This window comes from Trifolium pratense, linkage group LG4 (genome assembly GCF_020283565.1).
Source record: "Trifolium pratense cultivar HEN17-A07 linkage group LG4, ARS_RC_1.1, whole genome shotgun sequence".
Taxonomy (NCBI): Eukaryota; Viridiplantae; Streptophyta; class Magnoliopsida; order Fabales; family Fabaceae; genus Trifolium; species Trifolium pratense.
Genome location: NC_060062.1, coordinates 25794380 through 25819229, shown reverse-complemented (window position 1 = coordinate 25819229; position 24850 = coordinate 25794380). Strand labels below are relative to the sequence as shown.

The 24850-nt window shown below is 37.5% G+C and overlaps 2 protein-coding genes across 2 annotated transcripts; one reads left to right on the top strand and one right to left on the bottom strand.

The window, feature by feature from the left end:
• Positions 1-1319: 1319 nt before the first annotated feature.
• LOC123919682 lies at positions 1320-2710 on the top strand. Its single transcript, XM_045971654.1, has one exon. It carries the CDS (start codon positions 1415-1417, stop codon positions 2708-2710), a length of 1296 nt encoding a protein of 431 aa, XP_045827610.1. The 5' UTR covers positions 1320-1414.
• Positions 2711-20923: 18213 nt separating this feature from the next.
• Positions 20924-23415, bottom strand: LOC123919654 (60S acidic ribosomal protein P0). The gene is made up of 5 exons (XM_045971628.1): positions 22968-23415; positions 22637-22705; positions 21784-21882; positions 21308-21700; positions 20924-21220 (listed from the first exon to the last, which is right to left on the bottom strand). Exons 1-5 carry the CDS (start codon positions 23223-23225, stop codon positions 21074-21076), a joined length of 966 nt encoding a protein of 321 aa, XP_045827584.1. The 5' UTR covers positions 23226-23415; the 3' UTR covers positions 20924-21073.
• Positions 23416-24850: the final 1435 nt, after the last annotated feature.

Below are 24850 nucleotides of genomic sequence, written 5' to 3'. Positions count from 1 at the left end.
TCTTTTTTTTAATCATTAAAAATGCATTGTATTATCACAACGGTCATGTGCATTGAAAATGCATTTAACAACTCCTTTTTTACGTTAAATTGCAACGGTCATATTTTATTTTTTTAGTAGGTTTAAATGCAGTTTTGCCCCTTCTGTTTTGATTAAATCGGAATTTTACCCCCTCTATTTTAAAATGCGGACTTTTACCCCCCTGTTTTATAATTTTTTGGATTTTGTCCCCCCTAATATTCTGCTTTCGAGTCACAACTTCAAAGCTTCGCACACAACTCAATTTGGATCAGTAATTCACCAAACGGATATCGAAATGACCGTAATCGTGTTATCTTTCCACAGAATCAAACCCCACTAAATTTGGAGTTACAAAGAGAGATTAATTACCGTTTTAGTGAATGTATGTCCCCCAAAATTCTGCAAAAAATCTGCTTTCGAGTCACAACTTCAAAGTTTCGCACACAACTCAATTTGGATCAATAATTCACCAAACGGATACCGAAATGACCATAATCGAGTTATCTTTCCACAGAATCAAACCCCACTAAATTTGGAGTTACAAAGAGAGATTAATTACAGTTTTAGTGAAGGTCTGTCCAATTATTTATTTTGCAGAAATCTACTTATGACTTTCAAATTCAACATTGTCTACCAAACACATCGTAACTCCAAATTTGAAGAAATTTAAATGACAACAAGGGTAATTTCGTTAGTTTTCCGGACATGTAAATACTATTGAAAAATGAGCTACAGGGTGAGAGACATGACAAAAATACCAGTAGTAGTTCCATACAATAATTGATTTGGACAAACCTTCACTAAAATGATAATTAATCTCTCTCTGTAACTCCAAATTTAGTGGAGTTTGATTCTGTGGAAAGATAACTCGATTACAGTCATTTCGATATCCGTTTGATGAATTATGGATCCAAATGGAATTCTGTGCGAAGTTTTGAAGTTGTGACTCGAAAGCAGATTTTGTGCAGAATTTTTGGGGGACATACCTTCACTAAAACAGTAATTAATCTCTCTTTGTAACTCCAAATTTAGTGGGGTTTGATTCTGTGGAAAGATAACTCGATTACGGTCATTTCGATATCCGTTTGGTGAATTACTGATCCAAATTGAGTTGTGTGCGAAGCTTTGAAGTTGTGACTCGAAAGCAGAATATTAGGGGGGGCAAAATCCAAAAAATTATAAAACAGGGGGGTAAAAGTCCGCGTTTTAAAATAGAGGGGGTAAAATTCCGATTTAATCAAAACAGAAGGGGCAAAACTGCATTTAAGCCTTTTTAGTATAAAGAGACCAAATTTTATCATAATTTTTCATTCACATCTATCCTAAATTTTAACTTTTTTTAAAAAAAATTCTTCTACACAAAACTTCTCTTCAATATTAAATTTCTCTTCACATGGATCCTTCCGATCCTTCCCACATTGCAAAAATGTTCATGGATTATATGAATGATGACATCGATGAAGAACTTGTGAGACTTTACTTTGAAATTCAAGCGCAAGAAGGAGTTGTGAGCTCTAGCAGGCCGAGGCGTCAAAGAAGGAATATAGAGAGGAATCGTGAAGAGGAACATAATCGATTATTCAATGATTACTTTTCAGAAGCTCCGGTATACACAGATGAGCAGTTCCGTCGAAGGTATCGAATGCATAAACATGTGTTCCTTCGTATTGTTGAAGCTCTCAGTCAACATGATGAGTATTTTCGGATGACGGTTGACGCAATAGGTAGATCAAGTCTTTCACCGCTGCAAAAATGCACTGTTGTTATTCGTATGTTGGCTTATGGAGGATCTGCTGATAGTGTGGATGACTATTTAAGAATTGGTGAAACAACAACACTAAAATGTGTTGATAAGTTTACAAGGGGTGTGATTAGCATATTTGGGGCACAATACCTGCGAAGGCCAACTACTGAAGACGTTGAACGCCTTCTACAGATGGGAGAGGCACGCGACTTTCCCAGTATGTTAGGGAGCATTGACTGTATGCATTGGGAATGGAAAAATTGTCCCGTTGCTTTGAAAGGACAATATGTTCGAGGTGATCATGGTAAACCCACTATTATGCTCGAAGCAGTGGCTTCGCAAGATTTATGGATTTGGCACGCATTTTTTGGAGTAGCGGGTTCATCCAATGACATCAATGTGCTAAACCAATCTCATGTCTTCAATGATGTTCTCCAAGGGCAAGCTCTTGAGGTAAATTTTACTGTTAATACCAAATACAACATGGGCTACTATCTATCAGATGGCATTTATCTGGAATGGGCCACATTTGTTAAAAGCATCCCAATGCCACAAGGGGATAAGAGAAAATTGTTTGCCCAACATCAAGAAGGTGAAAGAAAGGATATTGAACGGGCATTTGGAGTTCTTCAATCTCGATTTGCAATCATACGCAACCCGGCTCGATCTTGGCATTTGGATGCACTAAAGCGTATAATAGATACATGCATCATATTGCACAACATGATTGTTGAAGATGAACGTGCTACATATGGTGGCAATTTTGATTATTCTTATGATCATTTTGGCAACGCAACTGCAGTACCCGATGCTTCTAATATTGATTTTCAATATTTCTTATGTAGAAGATTTCATGTTCGTGATAAGCAAATTCATCGTCACCTTCAACAAGACTTGGTAGAACATATATGGGAACATTTTAGGCCTAAAAATAACCATAATTGAAAATTGTTTTAAATCTATCTTTTTCATGTATTTTGTGCTAGTAATTTATTTTAAAGTTTATGAATTTGTTTTAAGGTTTTTCCTTATAAATTATTAGTTTTATGTATTTTGTTATTTAATATAATTTAATATATTTTTAATTTACTTGGATTCATTTTAATGTATTTTTATATATTATTTGAATTATTTTAATTAAATGATAAATAATTCAAATATTAATGTAAAATATAAATATGAGATATAATGTGGGGTCATGTGGGACCCATTTTAGAGTTTTTAGTGGGTTGTATGGATATTTAGAAAATGTAGTTAAGTTGTTTATGTAATCGGGAAATGTGAAATAATATAAAATAATAAGTAGGGCCCATTTAAAGAATGGATATTGAGTTCTTGGATAATGATGCTCTAAGTATATAACGACCAAAAATGCTAAATGGTACGAGTAGTCAAAGGCAAGAATTGCAAGAAACATGATGTGTCAATTTTTAATTAGTGAAGAAGTTTTTGTTTCGTTATTTGGTGGAAATCATGGGGGCATCTATTCATGAAAATAAACCTTCTTATATTTCCTGCTTTGACTAATTCGTACCTTTTATCATTTTCCTATAACGACTTTGATTTTTAACTCATATATATATTATAATATTTCTATCAACTGCTTAGTTAATAAATATATCTTTTATTGATATTATTATTTTATTTTAGAAGGTAAAAATTAATATTAAACATAAAATCACACACTAGTAATTAATAAAAATAATTTGGCAAAATAAATACCCTTATTTATAATTTGTTCTAAATATGTGTGAAATGGTTAAATATAATATATATTTGTCTAAATTCTATCCAACAAAAGATTATCAAAAAGAAATATCTTTCATTATGTATTTTTCTCAAAACAAATCTTTCTTAATATATGTTGGACTGGGCAATGGGCTTAAGGACATATCCAGTAAGCCCAATTAATATCAGAAGGAGGACTGGCCCAAATCAAGCAAACCCTAAATATCCATTAGGCGATAAGTGGCCAAGGCGTGGCTAACAACAGCGTGGCAACGCCCAAAAGGGTAATCCCGTCTCGCATAAATATCTCCTTCTTCCCTATGTTAACTGTTGACTTGAGAAGAAAGAAATCAACTTCCCATAACCACCATAGCTTGGAGAACAAGGTTATCATTCCTACTTTCACGTTGTACCGCCGAAGAAGACCTTAAGGACCGGATTTATAGGAATTTTAGCTTGGAGAAGAAGACTAAGTAGTCTATAAATAGCTTCATACTTTCATTTGAAAGGAGAGAGAGAACTTCTGACTTATAAAACTCCCAGGGTTGTTGGGATTGGATCAAGTGTAATCACATTCAATAATCAATAATACAACCCCCTTTGAGTTTTTACCAGAACATTTTGGCGCCCACCGTGGGGCTGCGGTAAAAACATTTGATCCTAGCCTACCACATCAAACTAGACAAAAATCAAACATCTCCACATGGCTGGAGAACACGGAAATAACGACAATTCTAGTGTCAACACTTTGCAAGCCGCCGTCGTGGAAATACGGCGTTTGCAGACTCAGATTGCGGCCATTGAGGCTGAAAGAACACACGAGAAAGAAAAAGCGAAGATGATTTCAGAGGAGGAGGAAGGAGAGTGCGTCATGGACGTACAGCCTTTGGCACAGCACTTATGGGATACCCAAGTCTTAGAAGCAATAAAGGTTCCTCACCTTCCTACTTTTGACGGAAAAACCGATCCTAGGGAGCATTTGATGGCAATAGGAACACAAATTGCCATAATCAACGCTCCGGAACATCTAAAATGTAAACTACTAGCCGGTACCTTCAAGGATGTAGCCTTGCGTTGGTACATGAACCTTCCAAGGAATTCAATAGAAAGTTACGCTGATTTTCACAAAAAGTTCATCCACCAATTCGCCGGATCAAAACACATGAAAGTCACGTCAACTAGCCTTTTTTCCATTCGCCAAAACCACAGCGAATCATTACGCAGCTTTCTCGCCAGATTTAGCGAGGCCACCATTAAGGTTTCAAATCCAAACCAAGAGATGTTCGTGGCGGCTTTCCACAATGGACTGAGAGCAGGGCATTTCAACGAATCCTTAGCCCAAAAACCAGCCTCATCAATGCAGGAGGTAAACAAGAGAGCGGAGTGTTACATAAAGGGCGAAGAGAGCAACGCCGAGAAAAGGCAAAGAGATGCCAAGGAGAAGGAATATGTGGGCCGTGCTACAAAAGCGCCAGAACACCAACGACAAAAGACTAGAAGCCATCAGGGAGACTCATGGAAAAGGCGTCATGGTGAGCCCTACCATCAACCATCAAGGAGAGAGTTCAGGAACCATCCCGCCAATGAAGAGTTTACGCCATTAAATACTTCAAAAGCTTACGTGTTAAGCGAAATTCTCGCCAGTGGTTTGGCAAACCTCCCCGCCAAAAGAACCAACAATAATCCCATGGGGCTCGACGACAACGCTTGGTGCTCCTACCACAGATGCAGAGGTCATTCTACGGAGAGGTGTTTCCGCCTAAGAGATTTGATCGAGGAGTTGATCAAAAACGGCCACCTCCGGAAGTTCATTGAAGACGCAGCACAAGGCCGAGTCGTCGTGCCCAAAATCCCCAGGCAAGAACCACGAAATATTCCTGGGTCCGGAAAAGAACCTCCAAAAGAAAGGATCTCTGTGAATACAATAGCGGGGGGATTCTCAGGAGGAGGTGAGTCAAGCTCGGCGAGGCAACGATATGTGCGCCGCGCAATCTCAGAGATATACCTCGTGAGACAGCCACAACCACTCGCCGTCCCGGATTTGGCATTCACGGCAAAGGATGGACTGGAGGTGGCACCTCATGATGATGACCCTCTGGTAATACAAGTCCAAATCCTGAACTGCGACGTAAAGAGAGTACTGATTGACTCAGGAAGCTCAGCGGATATTATGTACTGGGAAGCCTTCAAGGCCATGCAATTAGCGGAGGAGCAATTGCAGCCATATGCGGGAGCTTTAGTCAGATTTTCCGGGGAGCAGGTAGACGTAATGGGCTACGCCTCATTACTCACTACCTTTGGAGAGGGGAGTAACGCCAAAACCATCAAAGTGCGATATTTGGTAGTCAAAACTCCATTCACCTCCTACAACATTATCATAGGAAGACTTGCTTTCAACACCTTGGGTGCGGCCATGTCCACCCTATACCTAGCGATTAAATATCCTCTAGATAATGGAGAAGTAGGAACAGTTAGAGGCGATCAAATACTCGCCAAAAAGTGCTATGAGTCCAGTCTAAGGATAAGACATAAAACCTCCAATTCAAGTGGAGTATCCGGAGGAAGACAAGCCACAATTCCGGGTGGCATAAACATCATTGAAAATTCAGATATGGATCCCAGAGAAGAATTCCAAGACAGAAGAGTAAGTCCTATAGAGGACCTGGAGCAAGTCCAAATTGGCGAACACCCACACCAGACAACCAGTTTAGGGACAGCGTTATCTCACCAAGAGAGAGGAAAAATCATCAAAATCCTGAAGGATAACGCTGATCTATTTGCGTGGAAGCCTTCAGACATGCCAGGGATAGATGAAGGGGTGATCACCCACAAGCTATCGATATCGCCCAGCATTAAACCAATCTCGCAAAGAAAGAGAAAGGTTGGAGAAGAAAGGCGAGCTGCGATAGCAGAAGAAGTAGAGAAGTTAAAAGAAGCATGATTCATTGAGGAAATCAAATACCCTTCGTGGTTAGCAAATGTTGTCATGGTGAAAAAGGCCAATGGAAAGTGGAGGATGTGTGTTGATTTTACGGATCTAAATAAGGCATGTCCCAAAGACCCCTATCCTTTGCCCAACATAGACAGGTTGATAGACGGCGCTTCCGGATGCAAAATGTTAAACTTCATGGACGCCTACTCCGGGTATAATCAAATAAAGATGAATCCCGCAGACGCCCGCCATACAACCTTTATGTCTAACACCTACAATTATTTCTACAACGTTATGCCCTTTGGGCTGAAGAATGCAGGGGCGACTTATCAAAGGTTGATGGACAGGGTATTCTCCGAACAAATAGGAAAGAACCTGGAAGTGTACATTGATGACATAGTAGTGAAAACTTCCGAAGAAAACCAGCACGACGAAGATCTTTTGGACATCCTGGGATCGGTAAGGAAATACAACATGAGGTTAAACCCAGCAAAATGTTCTTTCGGAGTGCAAGCAGGGAAGTTCCTAGGGTTCATTCTCACCAACAGGGGAATAGAGGCCAACCCTGAAAAATGTCAAGCCATCATAGACATGAGAAGCCCTACTTCCGTGAAAGAGGTCCAAACGTTGACAGGCAGAATAGCGGCGTTGTCCAGATTCCTATAATGCGCGGGCGAGAAAGGTTTTCACTTCTTCACATCTCTTAAGAAAAACGAAAGCTTCTCATGGACGCCTGAATGCGAAGAAGCCTTCAAACAACTAAAGGAATTCTTAGCATCTCCTCCCATCTTGGCGCGCCCATTACCAGGCAATACCCTTTACCTTTATCTTGCAGTTTCTGATAGAGCCTTAAGTTCAGCTTTGGTTCAAGAAGTAGAGGGCGAAGAGAAGCCCATATACTTTGTAAGTAGAACCCTTAGAGGAGCGGAGATAAGATATCAGAGGATCGAGAGGTTATCTCTCGCGGTAGTTGTCACGGCTAGGAAGTTAAGACAATACTTTCAAAGCCACAAAATAGTTGTTAGGACAGATTACCCTATTAAGAACGTCCTCGGGAAGCCAGACTTAGCGGGAAGGATGGTAGCATGGTCCGTTGAGTTGTCAGAATTTGACATCATCTTCTCACCTAGAGGGGCCATCAAATCCCAAAGGTTGGCCGACTTTGTATTAGAAATGTCTACCCCACCAACAACTGAAAAAGCTTCGCCTTGGACCCTATCAGTTGACGGAGCCTCCAACGTACGGGGAAGTGGAGCTGGAATAGTATTGGAAGGACCAGATGGCGTTATGATAGAATAATCATTACGCTTCGCCTTTAAAGCTAGCAACAACCAAGCTGAATACGAAGCTTTGATAGCAGGAATCAAGTTAGCGAAAGATATGGAAGTGAAGGATCTGAAAGCCATGAGTGATTCCCAATTGGTCACCAACCAAGTATCGGGAAAATTTCAAACGAAAGAGCCACAATTAATCAAGTACGTGGAGGGGGTACAAAGTCTAGCTAAATGCTTTAACTCTTTCGAATTAGTTTATGTTCCCCGCGAGCAGAACATGAGAGCAGATTTATTGTCAAAGTTGGCAAGCACGAAAAAACCAGGGAGTCATAGAACCGTTATCCAAGAAACTATCAAAACTCCCAGCATTAGCGGAGAAGATCTGATGATGGTGATAGAAGAGGAAGACTGGAGGTCACCCATAATCCGATACCTCCAAAAGGATGAACTCCCAAAAGAAAAGGAAAAGGCGTTCAAATTAAAAAAGATGGCGGCATGGTACTCCATGGTCGGAGATAAGCTATACAAAAGAGGATTCGCATCCCCCCTCCTTCTGTGTGTTAGCAATGAAGAAGCAAAACACATTATGTCTGAAGTGCATGAGGGTTCGTGCGGCAGCCATATTGGTTCAAGAGCTTTAGCAGGAAAGATATTAAGAGCAGGTTTTTACTGGCTGGATATACATGATGATACCGCCATGTACGTAAGAAACTGCGATAATGCCAACGACACGCTAATTTGCATCACGTACCAGGAGAGCCATTGAAGTCAGTATTATCCCCATGGCCTTTTTTCATGTGGGGCGTGGATATCGTTGGTCCATTTCCGGTTGGTTACCAACAGGCGCGATGGATCATCGTAGCCGTAGATTATTTTACAAAATGGATAGAAGTGTCTAGTATTTCGGCGGAACAGGTTAAAATCTTTTATTGGAAGAAAATCATTTGCAGGTTTGGTTTGCCCAAGTATATTGTATCAGATAACGGCACCCAGTTCGCCAGTGAAAGGGTCGTAGAGTTCTGTCGAAGCAAGGGAATCCAAAATACCTTTATATCGGTGGAGCACCCACAGGCCAACGGACAAGCGGAGTCAGCGAATAAGGTTATACTAAGGGCATTGAAAAGGAGGCTAGCTAGCAAAGGCGAGGCATGGGTAGCCCACATCTCGCCTATTCCTTGGTCGTATCACACTACCCCCCAATCATCAACAGGAGAAACACCATTCACAATGGTCTATGGTTCAGACGCAATGATCCCTGTAGAGATAGATCCTCCTAGTTGGCGCAGAGAAACCATAACGCAAGAAGAAAACAATAGAGCCCTGGAAGAGAATCTAGACATGATTGAAGAAAAAAGGGAAAGAGCACATTTCAGAGAATTCGCCATAAAGCAAAGAGCCGCTAGGCGTTATAATACCAGAGTCAGACAAAGAAAGTTTCAAGAAGGCGATTTAGTGTTGAAAAGACCCATGGGAAAGGACAAAGGAGGAAAATTCGCTGCAAACTGGGAAGGCCCTTTTCGTGTACAAGAAGCCTTTGAAGGAGGAGCATATCGCTTAGAAACAATGGAAGGAAAGACTCTGCCCAGAACGTGGAATATAGCAAACTTGAAGTTCTACTACAGTTAGCCACAGAGCGTCACACCATTGATGGAAGAATAAGTAAAATCTATTTCTTTTCAGCACTATTTAAAATAATGATGTACAAGAACCATTTTCATCGATAAATAAAAACAATGAGACACTCTTTTCTCCTGTGCAAACGGGAGTTTTTATTGAGGCTCATTGAATTTCAAAATTTCAGGGGTTTTTATTTTTATGCATGTTTATTTTCACAGACAAAATATCTACGCCAATAAAGGTCAACCTGATTAAGTTACGGGCTCTGAACCAGCAAAAAAAAAATGGTTATCTCAAACTTGAGCTCTGAATCTTTATTAAAGATCAACTCAGATGTGAGCGCTGAACCAGCAAAAAAAAATGGTTATCTCAAACTTGAGCTCTGAATCTTTATTAAAGATCAACTCAGATGTGAGCGCTGAACCAGCAAAAAAAAATGGTTATCTCAAACTTGAGCTCTGAATCTTTATTAAAGATCAACTCAGATGTGAGCGCTGAACCAGCAAAAAAAAAATGGTTATCTCAAACTTGAGCTCTGAATCTTAATTAAAGATCAACTCAGATGTGAGCGCTGAACCAAGTGTAAAGTTGAAACGCTTTGGCGCTACCTGTAAATCTTACGAGTAGGGGGCGTCAGAAAAAGACAAGTTGAAACGCTTCGGCGCTACCTGTAAATCTTACGAGTAGGGCGTCAGAAAAAGACAAGTTGAAACGCTTTGGCGTTACCCATAGGGGGTGTCAGGGAAAGATACAGCGAAGAAAGGCGAGATTATTGACGCCGCCAGAAAAAGCTTATACATAACCAAAGCAAGGCGATTCATCACAACGCCAAAACAATTGTAACCACCAAAAAAGGCATCAGGTATAAAGTTATTCATAATTATACTTAAAAAGTCAAAGACATCGCAGGTGCAAGGTTAAAAGTTTCAAAGGCGAGAACGATAGAGGGCGTTACCTCACAACGTACTATGAAACGTATCCGCAATATTATGAAGACAAGAAAGCAAGTAAGTAAAGAAGTTAATAAAGACCCTACGGAGGGCAAGGTGTTCAAGCCACAAAAGGGAGTACAAATTAATTACAAAAGCCACAAAGGGCATAACAAATTCATTACAACAGAGGAGGGAGAGCATTCATTCAGGAGGAACATAAGGGACGAGCTTCCCATCAACAATCCGGTTCATCGCATCAGCCTCGCCTAGGCGCCCAACATCTAAATCCGGAAAAAACAACTTGACTTGCTCAATAGCAAAGGAGAAACCTTCATCATACTGGTTGGCGGCGTAGAGTTGAAGCTCAGTGACGTCATTCTCCAACCTAGCCTTTTCGTCACCCAAGGTTCCTGCAAAGAGTACCGCCTCATCCCTCTCCTTGGAAAGCTTCGAAATCTTCTCATCCTGAGCAGCAGCATTCTCCTTGAGCTTGGTCTCGGAAGCGGCATAGCTTTCCTTAACCTTGGCCAGTTTCTCTTCATACTCCTTCTTTAGCCTCTCCTCCTCGCCCTCTTGATCTTTCTTCAGCTTTTGAATATCCTCCTCCAACTTCGTCTTGGTCTCAGAATATCTCTTCTCAATATCAGCAAGATTATCATCAACCGTCTTCACCTTTCGCCTTGCTTCTAGAACTTCCTGCTCCTGGCGATTTGTCAGCAAATAGTTGAGAAGAGTACCCTTGACTTCGTACTCCAGAGCTTTCTTCCTCAAATCCTCTGTCGAAGTGTTGGTGAAGCGAGTCATGTCACCTACCATGGTCACTCCTCTCTCGATAAATTCCAAGGGATCAAAGGAGCTCCAGGAGAGGGAAGCAGCAGCAGCGGCGTCATCACTGGGAAGCTGAGAAGAGCTAGAAGCCACGCCCTTATCTTTGGCGACACCACTGGCAGTTTGAGAAGTATCCTTGACCTTTTGCTTTTTGGCAGGAGGTGGGGCGGTGACCACGTTCTCCGATACCCCAGCAGCAGGATTCTCTTTCCCTGGGATGGCAACGCGGATTCGCCCATCATGTTTTTTCTTGCTCCGCCCCTCTTTCGAAACAGCTTCCTCCACTTGCAGCTGTTTCAAAGGGTCGGCAACAGCAACGTCGGTTTTGGCCTTTTGCTGGCGAGCTTTAGCCAAGAAGGCTAACCTCTCCTCATTGGAAATAGTCCTCATTCTCTCTGCAAAAAAAAAAAACGAAGATGACAAAAGTACAAATCAGCAGCGAGGCGAAATCAATATGAAACAAAAAAAAAAAAAAAAAAAGAAGACAACAAAAAAAAAAGGGGTGCAAACTTATTACTTACGTAAGTACTCCTCCAAGGCTTCACCATTACCCTCATACTTAAGAATTTCACCAGAATCCATGAGGGCATAGGAATCAAGAAAATTGACTGTGTCTTGCTCAAAATCACTCAAGGCCTCAAAGATGGTTCCCTTGATAAGTCTAGGGTTATCAGTCCAGTAGAAGGGAAACAGAGGATCATCTACCTCGTCATACATCAAATCCGGGAGTTGATCGCCACAGCGAACCCGAAAGAAAGAATCCTTAAAGTTTTTGAAATTGGAGGCATATAGACTTAGGAGACGACGGTTAGGTTGACTGCTAAGGGAAACCAGAGATCGAGGTTTTAAGTTTTTTATTTGGTAGAAGGAGAAGAAAACGCCAATTGAGGGTTTTAGGTCAAAACCTAAACACATTACCTCAAAGGCTTTGATGAAGGCCCAACTGTTAGGATGGAGTTGGGTGGGGGCGACATTAAGAACTTTCAACATCTCTGCCTCAAAGGAAGTAAAAGGCAACCAGATGTTGAGGGGTTGGATCACGTTGGTATAGAGGTAGAAATAATCTGGCGGGGTGTCATTTTTGGCAAATACGAACTCGTCCTCTCTGACAGGCTCGGTTATAATAGAATCTTCATGAGAGGGGTTAGAGAGCTTGACGGCTTTCCTAAAGCTTCTCACCATTTCCGTACTGGTATACTTTGAAGAGACTTCCATGGTGACGGGAGTATAACCAGCAACGACCAGGTCTCGACAAGGGTTCTTCCGCTTTCCTGTGAAAGAGGAAGGGGAGATTATGACGCAATCACTGTCATTACCGCTATCACTACTGCTATCATTATCACTACTACTACTACTACTCCCAACATCAAAACCCCACAATTCCGAGTAGAATCCTCGGCTATTAAGAACGCCGTTAGCCCTAGTATAGTGGGCGCGAACTTGTCGCGCCCACTCGAGATAATCAGGAGAAGAAACAGGAACTCTCCCCTCATTACCATCTAACTCCCTCAAAATAACCATTTTTTCTAAATCTAATCAGAAAAAATTATTAGGGTTCCTACTCAGGACAGACCTAATTAGCGAGAAGAGGAAAGGTATGAAATGAAATACCTTAAGAAACTGATGAAAACTTCGAGCAAGGGATTGGAGTCGTCCTAAACGAAAACCGTTGAGAAGATTCGTCGGAAATATGGAGAAGAGAGCGCGACTGAGGATGAAGATCCGTTAGAAGAAGTAAAGTAAAATGAATGAATGGAAGTCATACTTATAAAGTTTTAAAACCCTTTCGTCTGAATCAAAGTTTTAAAGTTGGAACAGGTAACATCACACGCATCGTCAGATCATATACGTGTCAAAAGTGCGTATCTCGAGAGTAAATTTTAGAAGATTTATCGTCAGATAGTTAATAACAACGCCTAGGGGCGAAGTTAGACTCGCCTAAGTTCTACCGCAAGACGCACAGCGCCTCAGGAATGACCACGCCAAGGATAAGAATCTCGCCTTTTAAGGCGTAACAAAGAGAACAAGGGCAGCGCCCAAAAGGAAAGAATTCAAGGCCAAGACAAAAACGAAACATAAAAACAATAGGCTTAACTATACATTTGGTCCCTTACGTTTATTTTAGGTTTCAATTTGGTCCCTTACGTTTAAAAAGTATCAATTTGGTCCCTTACGTTTATTTTAGGTTTCAAGTTAGTCCTTTCTGTTAGTTTTTTCACTAACACCGTTTGAACAGTACACGTGTCAGCGTGTCCAAGTGCCACGTGTCAGTCCACATATGCAAATTGACTGCCACATGTGACAAAATTGACGGAAAGGACTAACTTGAAACCTAAAATAAACGTAAGGGACCAAATTAATACTTTTTAAACGTAAGGGACCAAATTGAAACCTAAAATAAACGTAAGGGACCAAATGTATAGTTAAGCTAAAACAATACATTCTGTTTCAGACAGGAAAAAGAGTCTTTATTAATGACGAAAAATAAAAGTACAACGATGGAAAACAAAAGTTGCAAAGAAAAGACTAGTCCTAAATCCTATCAATCAGACTCTGAATCCTTCTGCGCAGGCTCAGGAAAGGTCATCTTGGATTCCACGGTAATCCGGGATCCATCTTCTTCACTCGATAAAGAAGCACGAGAAGAAAGCTCAGGAGGAACATAGGTCTCCAGGAACGAAGAATAATCCTCGTCTGTGCTATCAGAATCAGAGGTATCAGAAGAAAGAATAATAACTTCCACTTCTTTGACCTCTTTAGACCTTCGGGAACGAGTGGAATTAGAGGTGGATACCTCCACCCTTTTCTTCCTTCGCTGAGGATGAGACTTCTCAGCAGTGGGTGTTTTGGCACTTTTCTTTTCCATCGTGAGGATTCAAATCAAGTTGATGAAAATATGAGTTTTAGCAGGTGATATTTATAGCCGATTTTTAACCTTAGCATCGTTATTAACGGTCGTAGTTAATGCTTGGACGGTCACAACCACTGTGTTTTGACTATCTCGAAAAGTGTCATCCTCATATTTCCAAGGAGTCAAAGTTTGACCCATTTAAGTTATTGAAGACTGCAAAAGGAGGCGACACTAAAAAGAAATTAAAGAACAGCACATAAGGAAAAGAAAATGCTTAAAGTTCAAATTTTCGCAAAGGGAATACAACGGAAGCAAAGATACGAAATGAAAACAACAAAAGTCCCAAAATACAGAAGCAAATTACAAACATAAGAATGAAAGGCGTAAACGGAAAGGCGAGCAAGCAAAGACTTCATGGTATGGTAGAACTCCCCAATTCACCAGCATCGGCGACGGCGATACGGTGCATTTCCTCCAATGCCCGTTTCACCCTCTTCGCCTTCACCATGTTTTCTTCAATAGGCTTCAGATCTTCTTTCAGCTCGCCCTGTTTGTCCAAAAGATCCACCAGAGAATGACGCCTTGAAATCAGCTTAGTAACATCATCCCTAATCTCGCCTTGAAGAGCCCTCTTTCTCTTCAAAAGCGGCTTCATTTCTTTGTTCAACATCGCCAAACGTTCGTCTACCCTTCGTTCCTCATTGAAGCATATTCCCAGAATCTCCTCCTGCACGCCCATGGTTTCCTTCGTGATCTCTATCTGGCTATCGACAGCTTCGGTAACTTCGGAATGGCACTCCTTGACGTTCTCCACGGCAATCACAAAAGAAGCACTATCCTTTAACTCCTTCTCCAGACGCAATACACTATCAAGAAAGCGTTTCTCCTCCTTAGTTAATCTCCAGCAATAGTCATTAAGCTCTTTGACGAATTCCGAAAATTCACCAAAATCATCCATTAGCTCCTCCGTACTTATGGTCAGCATACGCCGGAGCCGCTTGATGACGGGAGAAGCGGGAGATTGACCACATTCAAAGGAAGGATTTTTGGGAGACATGATTTTGAACAGAGGTCTTCAAAAATTGAGCAAGTGAGAAAGGATAAATCGATCATGTCATCGGACGCTTCATTTATAGGTAAAAAATCTCATCGTGGTAGCAGTAAGTGGGGAAACGGTTGATAGATATGGCGTATGAACATAAGAACGTGCGCCAGAAAGTGGGAGAAGACGTGACAAAATTTATTTCGCGCCACAACATTGAGAGGGAAAATTCGAATTACATTCAAGCACTTCACTCCTTTGGACTTCGTGCTTGGGGGGCTGTGGACTGGGCAATGGGCTTAAGGACATATCCAGTAAGCCCAATTAATATCAGAAGGAGGACTGGCCCAAATCAAGCAAACCCTAAATATCCATTAGGCGATAAGTGGCCAAGGCGTGGCTAACAACAGCGTGGCAACGCCCAAAAGGGTAATCCCGTCTCGCATAAATATCTCCTTCTTCCCTATGTTAACTGTTGACTTGAGAAGAAAGAAATCAACTTCCCATAACCGCCATAGCTTGGAGAACAAGGTTATCATTCCTACTTTCACGTTGTACCGCCGAAGAAGACGTTAAGGACCGGATTTATAGGAATTTTAGCTTGGAGAAGAAGACTAAGTGGTTTATAAATAGCTTCATACTTTCATTTGAAAGGAGAGAGAGAACTTCTGACTTATAAAACTCCCAGGGTTGTTGGGATTGGATCAAGTGTAATCACATTCAATAATCAATAATACAACCCCTTTGAGTTTTTATCAGAACATATGTGAACAGTCAAAAAGAAAAGAGAGGAGGTTTTTTTTTTTTTTTATGAGATGGAAAATAAAACAAACAATCTATACACTTCACAAAAAGGAAACTTAGAAATGCATACTGTAGCTTTGTTTAAGCTATGCCACGTCACCTAATTTGGCATAAGTGGTTTTTTAATTTAATTAATACATTAATTACGTAGACTTTATATGGTGTTTGATTATCTTGTGCATGCTTTAACTCGGTACTTTGGTACCCATACAGTATGGGCACGAGTGCAAAAAATGTTATCCATGCGGGTATTGGGATGTGTACGAGTTTTTTTTAACTGCGGGCAGAATTTAGTGGTGTGAGATTTGGGTAGTATGCATGAGGTAATGGGTTCGATCCTCTACTACGTTGTAAACCAAAAAAAATAAATTAAAAAACACTATTCTTCATCGGAGATGGCCAAATATTCACTTTTTTTTAGATGATCAGCTATTTTATTTTATAATAAGTATTATTTTTCCAATCAATTTCATTTATAAATAATTCAAATATAATGAAGTTAAACCATGCAAAAAATCTGAATAAAGGAAATTTATTTTATATTTCTACTAGCGACCAGACAGGGCGCGTTCCGCACTTATTTGTATCTATTATGTAAATTTATGTAAAAAAAAAACATGTCTTATGTTATGGTGAGTTTGTTAATAAAATATTTTTGTTGCTAAAAAAAAGTCAAGGGTATTGTTGGTATTATTAAAAATTCACACAAAAAAATTTTGTATCCTCTTTATATATAGGTATAGATTTAACTCTTTATTATATTTAAACTTTCGTTATGGTATCATTGATTTACATTTTTTTGCTATATATATTGTCTGGCTTTCCGTTTCCTTAAAAAAAAAACGTTTGCCTTTCTGTTGGAATAGGGTTGTCAATATGAAAAGAAAAAAAAAATCATTTTCAGTATTTTGGATCGGCGGATTATCTTACTTGCTTAAAGCTCTGTCCCGCATAAATGTAGATGTAAGGTTCATCAATGTTACTCAGTTCTATAAGTTTCTCTTATTTTATTTGTTTACTTTAAATAAAAATAAAAAAATCCTTATAATTTTTTAAAAAAAAAAATAAAAAATACATCGGTGCGAGAGCACGGGTCTAAAAACTAGTACAAGAACAAAAAGAGAAAAGAAACTAAGCTCTTGGACGAGCAACACCCACAACATCAGTCATCAACACGAGATTGAGTTGAGGAGGACAACTATTCCAAATCTTCAAAGTATCATTGCAGGAGGCTTCTGTCTTCGCAAGCCAATCGGCACATTCATTACTCTTTCTAAGAGGAGGTAGTAGTAATGATATATGAACATCAAATTTTGGAATAATAATTTAACCGTAAATTTTGATGGTTGTCAACAACATACAAATGATTTTCAATTATTCTAAATTTTTTTATGGATGATCTATATGATATAAACTTTCAATCTAACGGTAAATTTTATAAAATTCGTATTCGATACTCTTTCTACTCACAACACGGAATCCGAAACATATAAAAAATATTTAAAAAAATAAAAAATTTATATTTATTGTATATTTGTTAGATAATGGTAATTGAATAAAACTTTTGAGTAGAAATAGTGTGCAGCTGTGTGCAGCTCAAGTCTGGAATCCATAATGTCAAAAGAAAAAGTCTAGAATTCATATCACAATTAATTTAGACTTATGAAGTTTGAGGGAAATTAAAGAAGTGAATACGACAGAGGAAATGGTTAGAAAGCATCTAAGAGAGGAATATTGTTGGGTCAATAGACATTTGATTGCGTCATTGTCAAACAATGCATCCATCTAATCTAATACAATAAATCTATATATGATTTATCAACAAAAAAAAATCTATATATGATAAATAATATATTAAACACACAAGGAGATATATGCAAAGTGTGACCTGTGATAAAGAAGAAATCATTTAGTTTGTTTTTTTAAAAAAATCATTATATTAGGTTTAAGTTTAATTCATCTTTACAAAATTGGTTTGTGAGGTGAGGAAATATCACTCTTTATAAATTTTAGGTACATTTTTATCTTTATCTTATGCGGGACTTGAATTTTCTTTTTCTAATTCAACCTCTTGCGTCCAATAGTAACTGAACTTGGTGTACATGTGAATATAAAATGTGACTTGTGAGTGGTATGAGTGGATAGACTTCGATACTATCTTATAATTTAGGTTGTGCCTAAATCAACTATATAAAAGTAGCTTGTTAAGGTTACGATTGTTTCACTTATAAACATATCTTTGGATCATCAATTCAATGTGATAGTCTTACACTTACCCTCACGTCTAACACAATTGGGTTTGATGTGTGGATATAAATATTAGGTGATTTGATATCGAAAATCTTATAGGAGCTGGCTAAACGAATCTTGAAAAGGCTTTGATATCATCTTAGATTTTTATATTGGGCATAACTCATTCTTATGAAATCAGTTTTTAGAGTGAGAGGAGAGGTGTCAATTTTTATAGACTTCAAGTAGATTTTATATTTAGGACTAAACTTATGTACAGTGTCTTATACACAGTTCTTACTGTACTAGATACATGGAGGTGGTTATTTTTATTTAAAAACACAAAAAACCACCTTTTTGTGAGGGGAACGGAAACAACTACACCCAAAACAATACATATAAGTTTTGTCCTTATATTTATCCTATGTGTGACTTGGGTTTTTTTTTTATTTTGGTTGCTGCCGCCGAGTCTCTTACTCAGAAGTGTAATTTAGACAAAAAAAAAAGGCTTAAATATGAAAACAGTCACTGCAATTACGGCTTGTTTTGATTTTAGCTCTTGAAAAAAAAGTTTGATTTTTTTTTTGAATGAAACAAACTTAATGCATTTCATTAATCACCAAAATTCAATACATGAAGGAGTAATCTCAAATCTATTGAAACTAGACCAAGAATTGGCCGCCCTAGCCAGCGTATGAGCAACCAAATTCACTTGTCTCTTAAAATACTTAACTTCAAAGTTTGTACAAGATAACATAACAAGAATAATATCATAACTTTAAAAAAAAAAGTTTGATTTTAATCCCTACAAAATACCACAACTTTTAGAAAGGTCCTTGAGGTTAATTTCTGGCTGACATGTCAAATAGCTGATGATTTGGCAGATGCTGACTAAAATGTTTGATGACGTGGAATTAACATGTCATTTTCATTTAAAAATAAAAAAATGAAAAATAACATGTCAGATTTAGAAAATTAAAAAATAGAAATAGAAAGTTAATTTACTTACCAAAATAAAAGTTAATATAATAGATTTAAAAAAAAAAAACAAAATAAAATATCAAAATAGAAGAAAGAAATCATGCAAAGAAGAAAAACATGGAGTCTATGTTCATCTTCTTCAAACCGCAGAGGGGTTAATTTTATTTTGACAGTAAGGGGTTAACTGAAATTGAAAGTTAGGATAAGAAAGAGTTTATGTTCATCTTCTTTAAATCGCAGAGTTCTTTTTCGTGAGTTATTCAATTCAATATCATTCACGATCTTTGCTACAGTCTTGCAGCAGTAGCACGTCCAACTGCAACATTCTTCCTTTCTTCCATTGATGTTTCCATTGAGTTAGCATCTGGTACAAACTCATCGTCCCATATAAACAACTCACATGTCACTCGTTTCAGAATAGCCTTCCTTAATTCTCGCTCGTTTTGGCTTTGGTCATCACCATGGGTATTTGGCACCACCCGAAGAAGACGAACCGCTACCACATTTGCTACTCGACATCTTCTTTCTTCTTTGTGTGATTTGTCCTTCAATCACAACTTTGATTCAGGAACCCTAATTTTTGCCCCTTTCTTCTTTGCATTTTTCTTCTCTGCTTTTTCTTCTTTGCATGATTTCTTTCTTCTATTTTGATAACTAGTATCCGAATCCGTGCCAAGCACGGGTAAAATATGTGACTAAAAATAAATATTTTTTTTGACAAAATAAAAATTATCACATAAAATATGAATAATAATGCCAATAAAAAAAATGTCATTCCATATCATTAAAAATTATTCAAAATTCCAAAAATAAATAATTTACTACTCAAAGATCAGGTTTTAGAATAAAATGATCAAAGTTTCATTTTTGTGAATCATGCTTGTGTCCTAAACCAAATGTGAAAATATGTTATTTAAAGGATTTTAAAAGACTTTTATGTTAAAAAAATATTGTGGTATTCAATTATGACCTTTTCATATTTATCCTATGTATATAAGTCTCTGACATTAACTATTTGAGTATAATCATAGGAAAGAAAGCCGATTGGTTTGCTTTTGCTGCAGCAGCGTAGGGGTATATTGCAACAGGTTAAAAAAGATAGAGGCATGAGTGTAAATTCTTTAGCTTGAGTTTCTATGATTGGTTATTTTAAACCTCCCCTTGCACTTTTTTCTTTATATGGTTTGGAACATATAAAAGTAGGTAAATTCTAATATGAACCACTTCATTAAGTAGTCTATGATAGACCAGTCATAAATAACATTATAACGAATACGAATTTTACAAAATCCACCGTTGGGCATACTCTTGGTTCGGAGTGTTCATATGATGTATTTTCACTATACTATATGTTTGCATTTAGATGTATGTCAACCACAGTATATTATTTTGACCATACTTTTCAACTAATAAATAAAAATAAATATTAGCATATAAGATGTTTAATTCATCTCGATGAGTATTTTAAAAATATCAAATTTTTATAATTTTTACTATAATATAATTAAAAATATTAATCGTTAAAATTATACATCAGCATATGTGAAACAATCAACTGTGTCACTCAATTTGAGACGAAGAGAGTATATATTATTAATCAAATTTAACTTGGTTTATTCAAACAAGCATATGTCAAATGTCACCTTAATCAATGAGGGGTACACCAATACCCAATCTTCAGCAACACTATCAGACGTTTTAGATCTTAAGCAAAACTATGTCATATTTTTCTAATAACATTGAAAATGTGTTCATCAAAACCACTTCAGCCACAGCCAAACAACACTGAAACTGAGTAAATTCTCAATTTGACAACAGTCAAGCAGTGGGGGTGATTAATCAACCACAACACACTCAACATTGATCAAAGGTATCAATTCGCTAAGCATTATTAACTTGATAGAAACACACACCAAGTTCCATTGGCAATTCCATAGAAGTAACGTAAACAAAAATTCAATAAAACATTACCAAAAGGAGTCATAATGTAAATTAAAGTACTTAAAACAAGACATAAGCAAAATAATATCTAGATGGTTCAGCAATTCTAACAAACCAAAATTAAAGTACTTAAAGTAAATTTAATGAATCTATTCATCAAAGAGACCAAAACCCATTTCTTCATCAGATTCTTCTTCTGGCTCAGGCTTCTTCTCCTCCTCCTTGGCTGCAGCAGGGGCGGCACCGGAAGCGGCAGCAGGAGCAGCAACAGCAGCTACAGCAAACTTACTTGGGTCCTGCATATATAATAAATTATCGAATAAGAAATAAGAAAATAATGATTATTCTGTGTAACATTATTAAGTCGAAAGCCTAGACAATACCTTCAAGAACTCCTTAACCTTGTCAGCCTCGGGGAAAGAATATTCAGTTACCACTGCAATAGAAAGAACATTCTTGTAGGCATTGACGAACATGTGAGGTGCAGCTGCAAGTGTTGGGTAAGAGATGGCCAACGAAAGTGAAGTAACCATTGAAACACCAATGGCAAACTTCGCAACAAGGTCATCCTCAGTAAGATCAAGAACCTCAGGACTGAAAACAGAGCCATTATCATACACAGAAAGGACCACAAGACCATATGAAAAGGGCCTGATGGCTAGCTTAGCAAGCAGTGCAGCTTCGGAAGATCCAACCTTGTCTCCCTTCTTGATGAGTTCAACAGGGGTAATGATTTCCACAGTACCCTTGTTAATCTTGGTGGGGATGTTAAGCACCTAAAGTTTTGAAAACAAACATGAAGATTAGAATAACATTCATGGTTATAATGTTCTTATTGAAAACAAACAAGATGACAAACCTGGAAGAAAGAGGTCTGGGATGGGTCGAGCCCTGTGTTACCAGGAGGCACAACAACATCAATTGGAGCAACCAAACCAACACGAGCAGGAGCTCCAACCTATTCAGATTAAAGAGAAATATCATTAAATTAATAGGACTAACGAGCACGTAAGATAGTGCAATTGTTTTGCATCAGACTAAAAGTTAACCGCATTCACAAAGCAAATGTGGATATTGACAATCCAGAAAGAACCCAAAATTATAATAAACTAAAATATTGGCAGGCAGTAAAGTTGAACAGAAAAACATGGAAGAGTGAGAAAATTGAGAAGAATAAAACCTATGAGCAACAACTTAGAAATCCATTCCATACTTGAGGCATGCGATGCAATAGCATACAAAATAATCTCTAGTGAGCGCTAAATAATAAAAGGTACTAAAATTTGTGATTTATTGAATCCCGTGGGTGAAGACCAAACAGTCGTTTAGAATCAAAAATTGATTAAGCCAAGAATAGATGTCTCAAGTATAATTAGTTTTGCCTTTTACTAATACATATACAAAAATAACTTAGATTAAATTCAACATCATATCAAGGGTTTAAGATAAATTTGTTCATAGAGAAAATGAATACAAACACAAATAGATTTACATCAAAACCAATATCTATCGAGTCAGAGTATGAAAATTCATTCAAATACATTTTAACAAACACTGAACCAATCAAACCTAAACACAGCTAACAACTAGTAAGTCATGATTAAAATTTATGAACATGAAAAAGCAACAACATTATATAACATAGAATAACATGGTACAATAAAAAACAAACATTACAATTACATATGACAATCATGTTTAACACACGTTACCTTGTACTTAGCAACCTCCTCACTAACTTCCTTCAAGTCACCCTTGGTGAAAATCAAACCGACATTTCCCTGTTTCAATAAACAAAACACAATTCAGATCCTTAACAAACCTCAAACAATAACTATTCTAATCAACATTAACAATAACTAATCTAATAACCTAACTAGATAATATCTAAAAAATAAAATTTTTATTATGAAAAACAGCCCTTTTTAAAAGAAATTAACAGCCAAAATCTAAAACTATATATCATAAATCACTAAAACTAAACTACAAAAATATTTAATCAAAATTAACAAAACGATAAAAGCTAAAGAATGAAAAACTCACAACAAGGAGAGGAACAAGGTTAAGGAAAGCATTGTTTCCAGTCTTCTCAGCATGCATCCTCACAGATCTTTTCATCATAGTGTTCTTCCCCATAAGAACAACTGAATCACCACGAAGACCCCTTCGAATACTCTGAAGCTGGTTAGATCCAACATTATCAGCATTAACAACAAGAATCTGATTGAATTCATCTAGAAGCTGGCACAGTTTGGAATCGTAGTTCTGCTTCTTCTCAGCTTTGGTTGCTTTTGGTGCCATTGATGATGATTTTTGAGATTTTTTCTAGGGTTTTTGAATTTTGACAAAATTGAGTGCCTAGACGCGGTGTTACGTCAAGGTGGACGGCGATCGGCGCTGTCTCTTTAAACTCTGTTTAGGTTTTAAGGTTTATGCGGCGATGCTCCGTTGAAAATATAGAACTGTAAGCCCTAAAATTGAGAAAGGGTGCAAAGGAGTTTATATAGGTGAGGAAGAAGATGAAATTAGGGTTTTGAGTTGGAGTATGGGCCTTAAGGCCCAAGGTCGGTATACAAGGCCCAATAATTTTGTTTTTATTAACCACTACTTTCCACACCCTCTAGTATCGTTTCAAATGTATAAAGTAAAAAAGTTTATTCAAATATTTGTGTATTTCAAATAAGAATTTGTGGGGTCTATTTCACACAAGTGATTTTGAGTAGAGTGTCAAAATTTATCTAGTTCAACAGATTGACCCATCAAGCTTGTATATTAAATTTGAGTAGAGCTCTCAAAATTGATCTAATCCAGCTGACTGACATCAACCCATCAAGTCTGTATTTTAGGGTACGTTTGATTCGTAGAAAAATATGTTATTGAACATGATAAATCATGTTGTACGGTGTTTGATTCTAAATTTGTGATTGGGATTGGATAAATTGAATGTTTATGGACTTGACAAAAACTAAAATTTTTAGTTAATCATTAAATCTCACGATAACCTTTATCTAATATATAAGTTTTCTAAACAAAATAGTTTTTTATCAACTAAATAACAAATTTTAAAAAAGAAAAACTAAAAAAAAGAAAGAAAGAAACGTTCAATGCTTGAAACGTTTTGTCATGTGATATTATGTATAGTGTTATATTGTTAACTGTTTATCTTTTCCATATGTAAAAAAATGTGGAAATCAATTGTATCTTTTTGGCTCATCTCAATTGGCCCTTTTAAAAATTGGATTGGCCAATTAAACTTTTCAACTCATCTGTTGTAAATATAAAAACTTTTTTTTTGCGCATGGACCTTCTAATTATACCTCACAACATAGGTTTCGAGTATTTTAATTATAGTAAATATTGAGAAAAAACAGTTTGCATCTTAGGATACGAACCTTATAAAATTTAATATTTTTGTATCTCACCCCTCCTTTAATTGTCCCTATTTTATAAAGTTTGCATTCTAGAATGTAAACTCAGATTGCATCCTAAAATGCGAACTGTTTTTTTCTTTGATTTTGCACCCCCTGAATTCGCTAACGGGGATATTTTTAAAATTCCTGAGGGCGAACGAGAATTTCCAAGAAGCGTGAAAAGAAGTCAATATAAATTTATTTGGGCTAACCTTGTATCATTTCTTAAAATAAATGGCAGAATTTACTAAATCAGCTAAAAAGCCAAATTCTAATTTTATACGGTAATAAATCTATTATTTATATGTTTAGGAGTTTTTTCTCATGGAAACTTTCCTATGTGGCATTCTCTTGCTTAGCCAAATTCTAATTCCTATACGGTAATAAATTGAGCGTTACGTTTGATGGAGTACCTTTCATCCGCATCAATTTTTAAATTCACTTATAAATCCGGTCTTTCTTCTGACGTACACTACTCAAATCCTTCCATCACACCATCCACTCTCCTAACAAAAA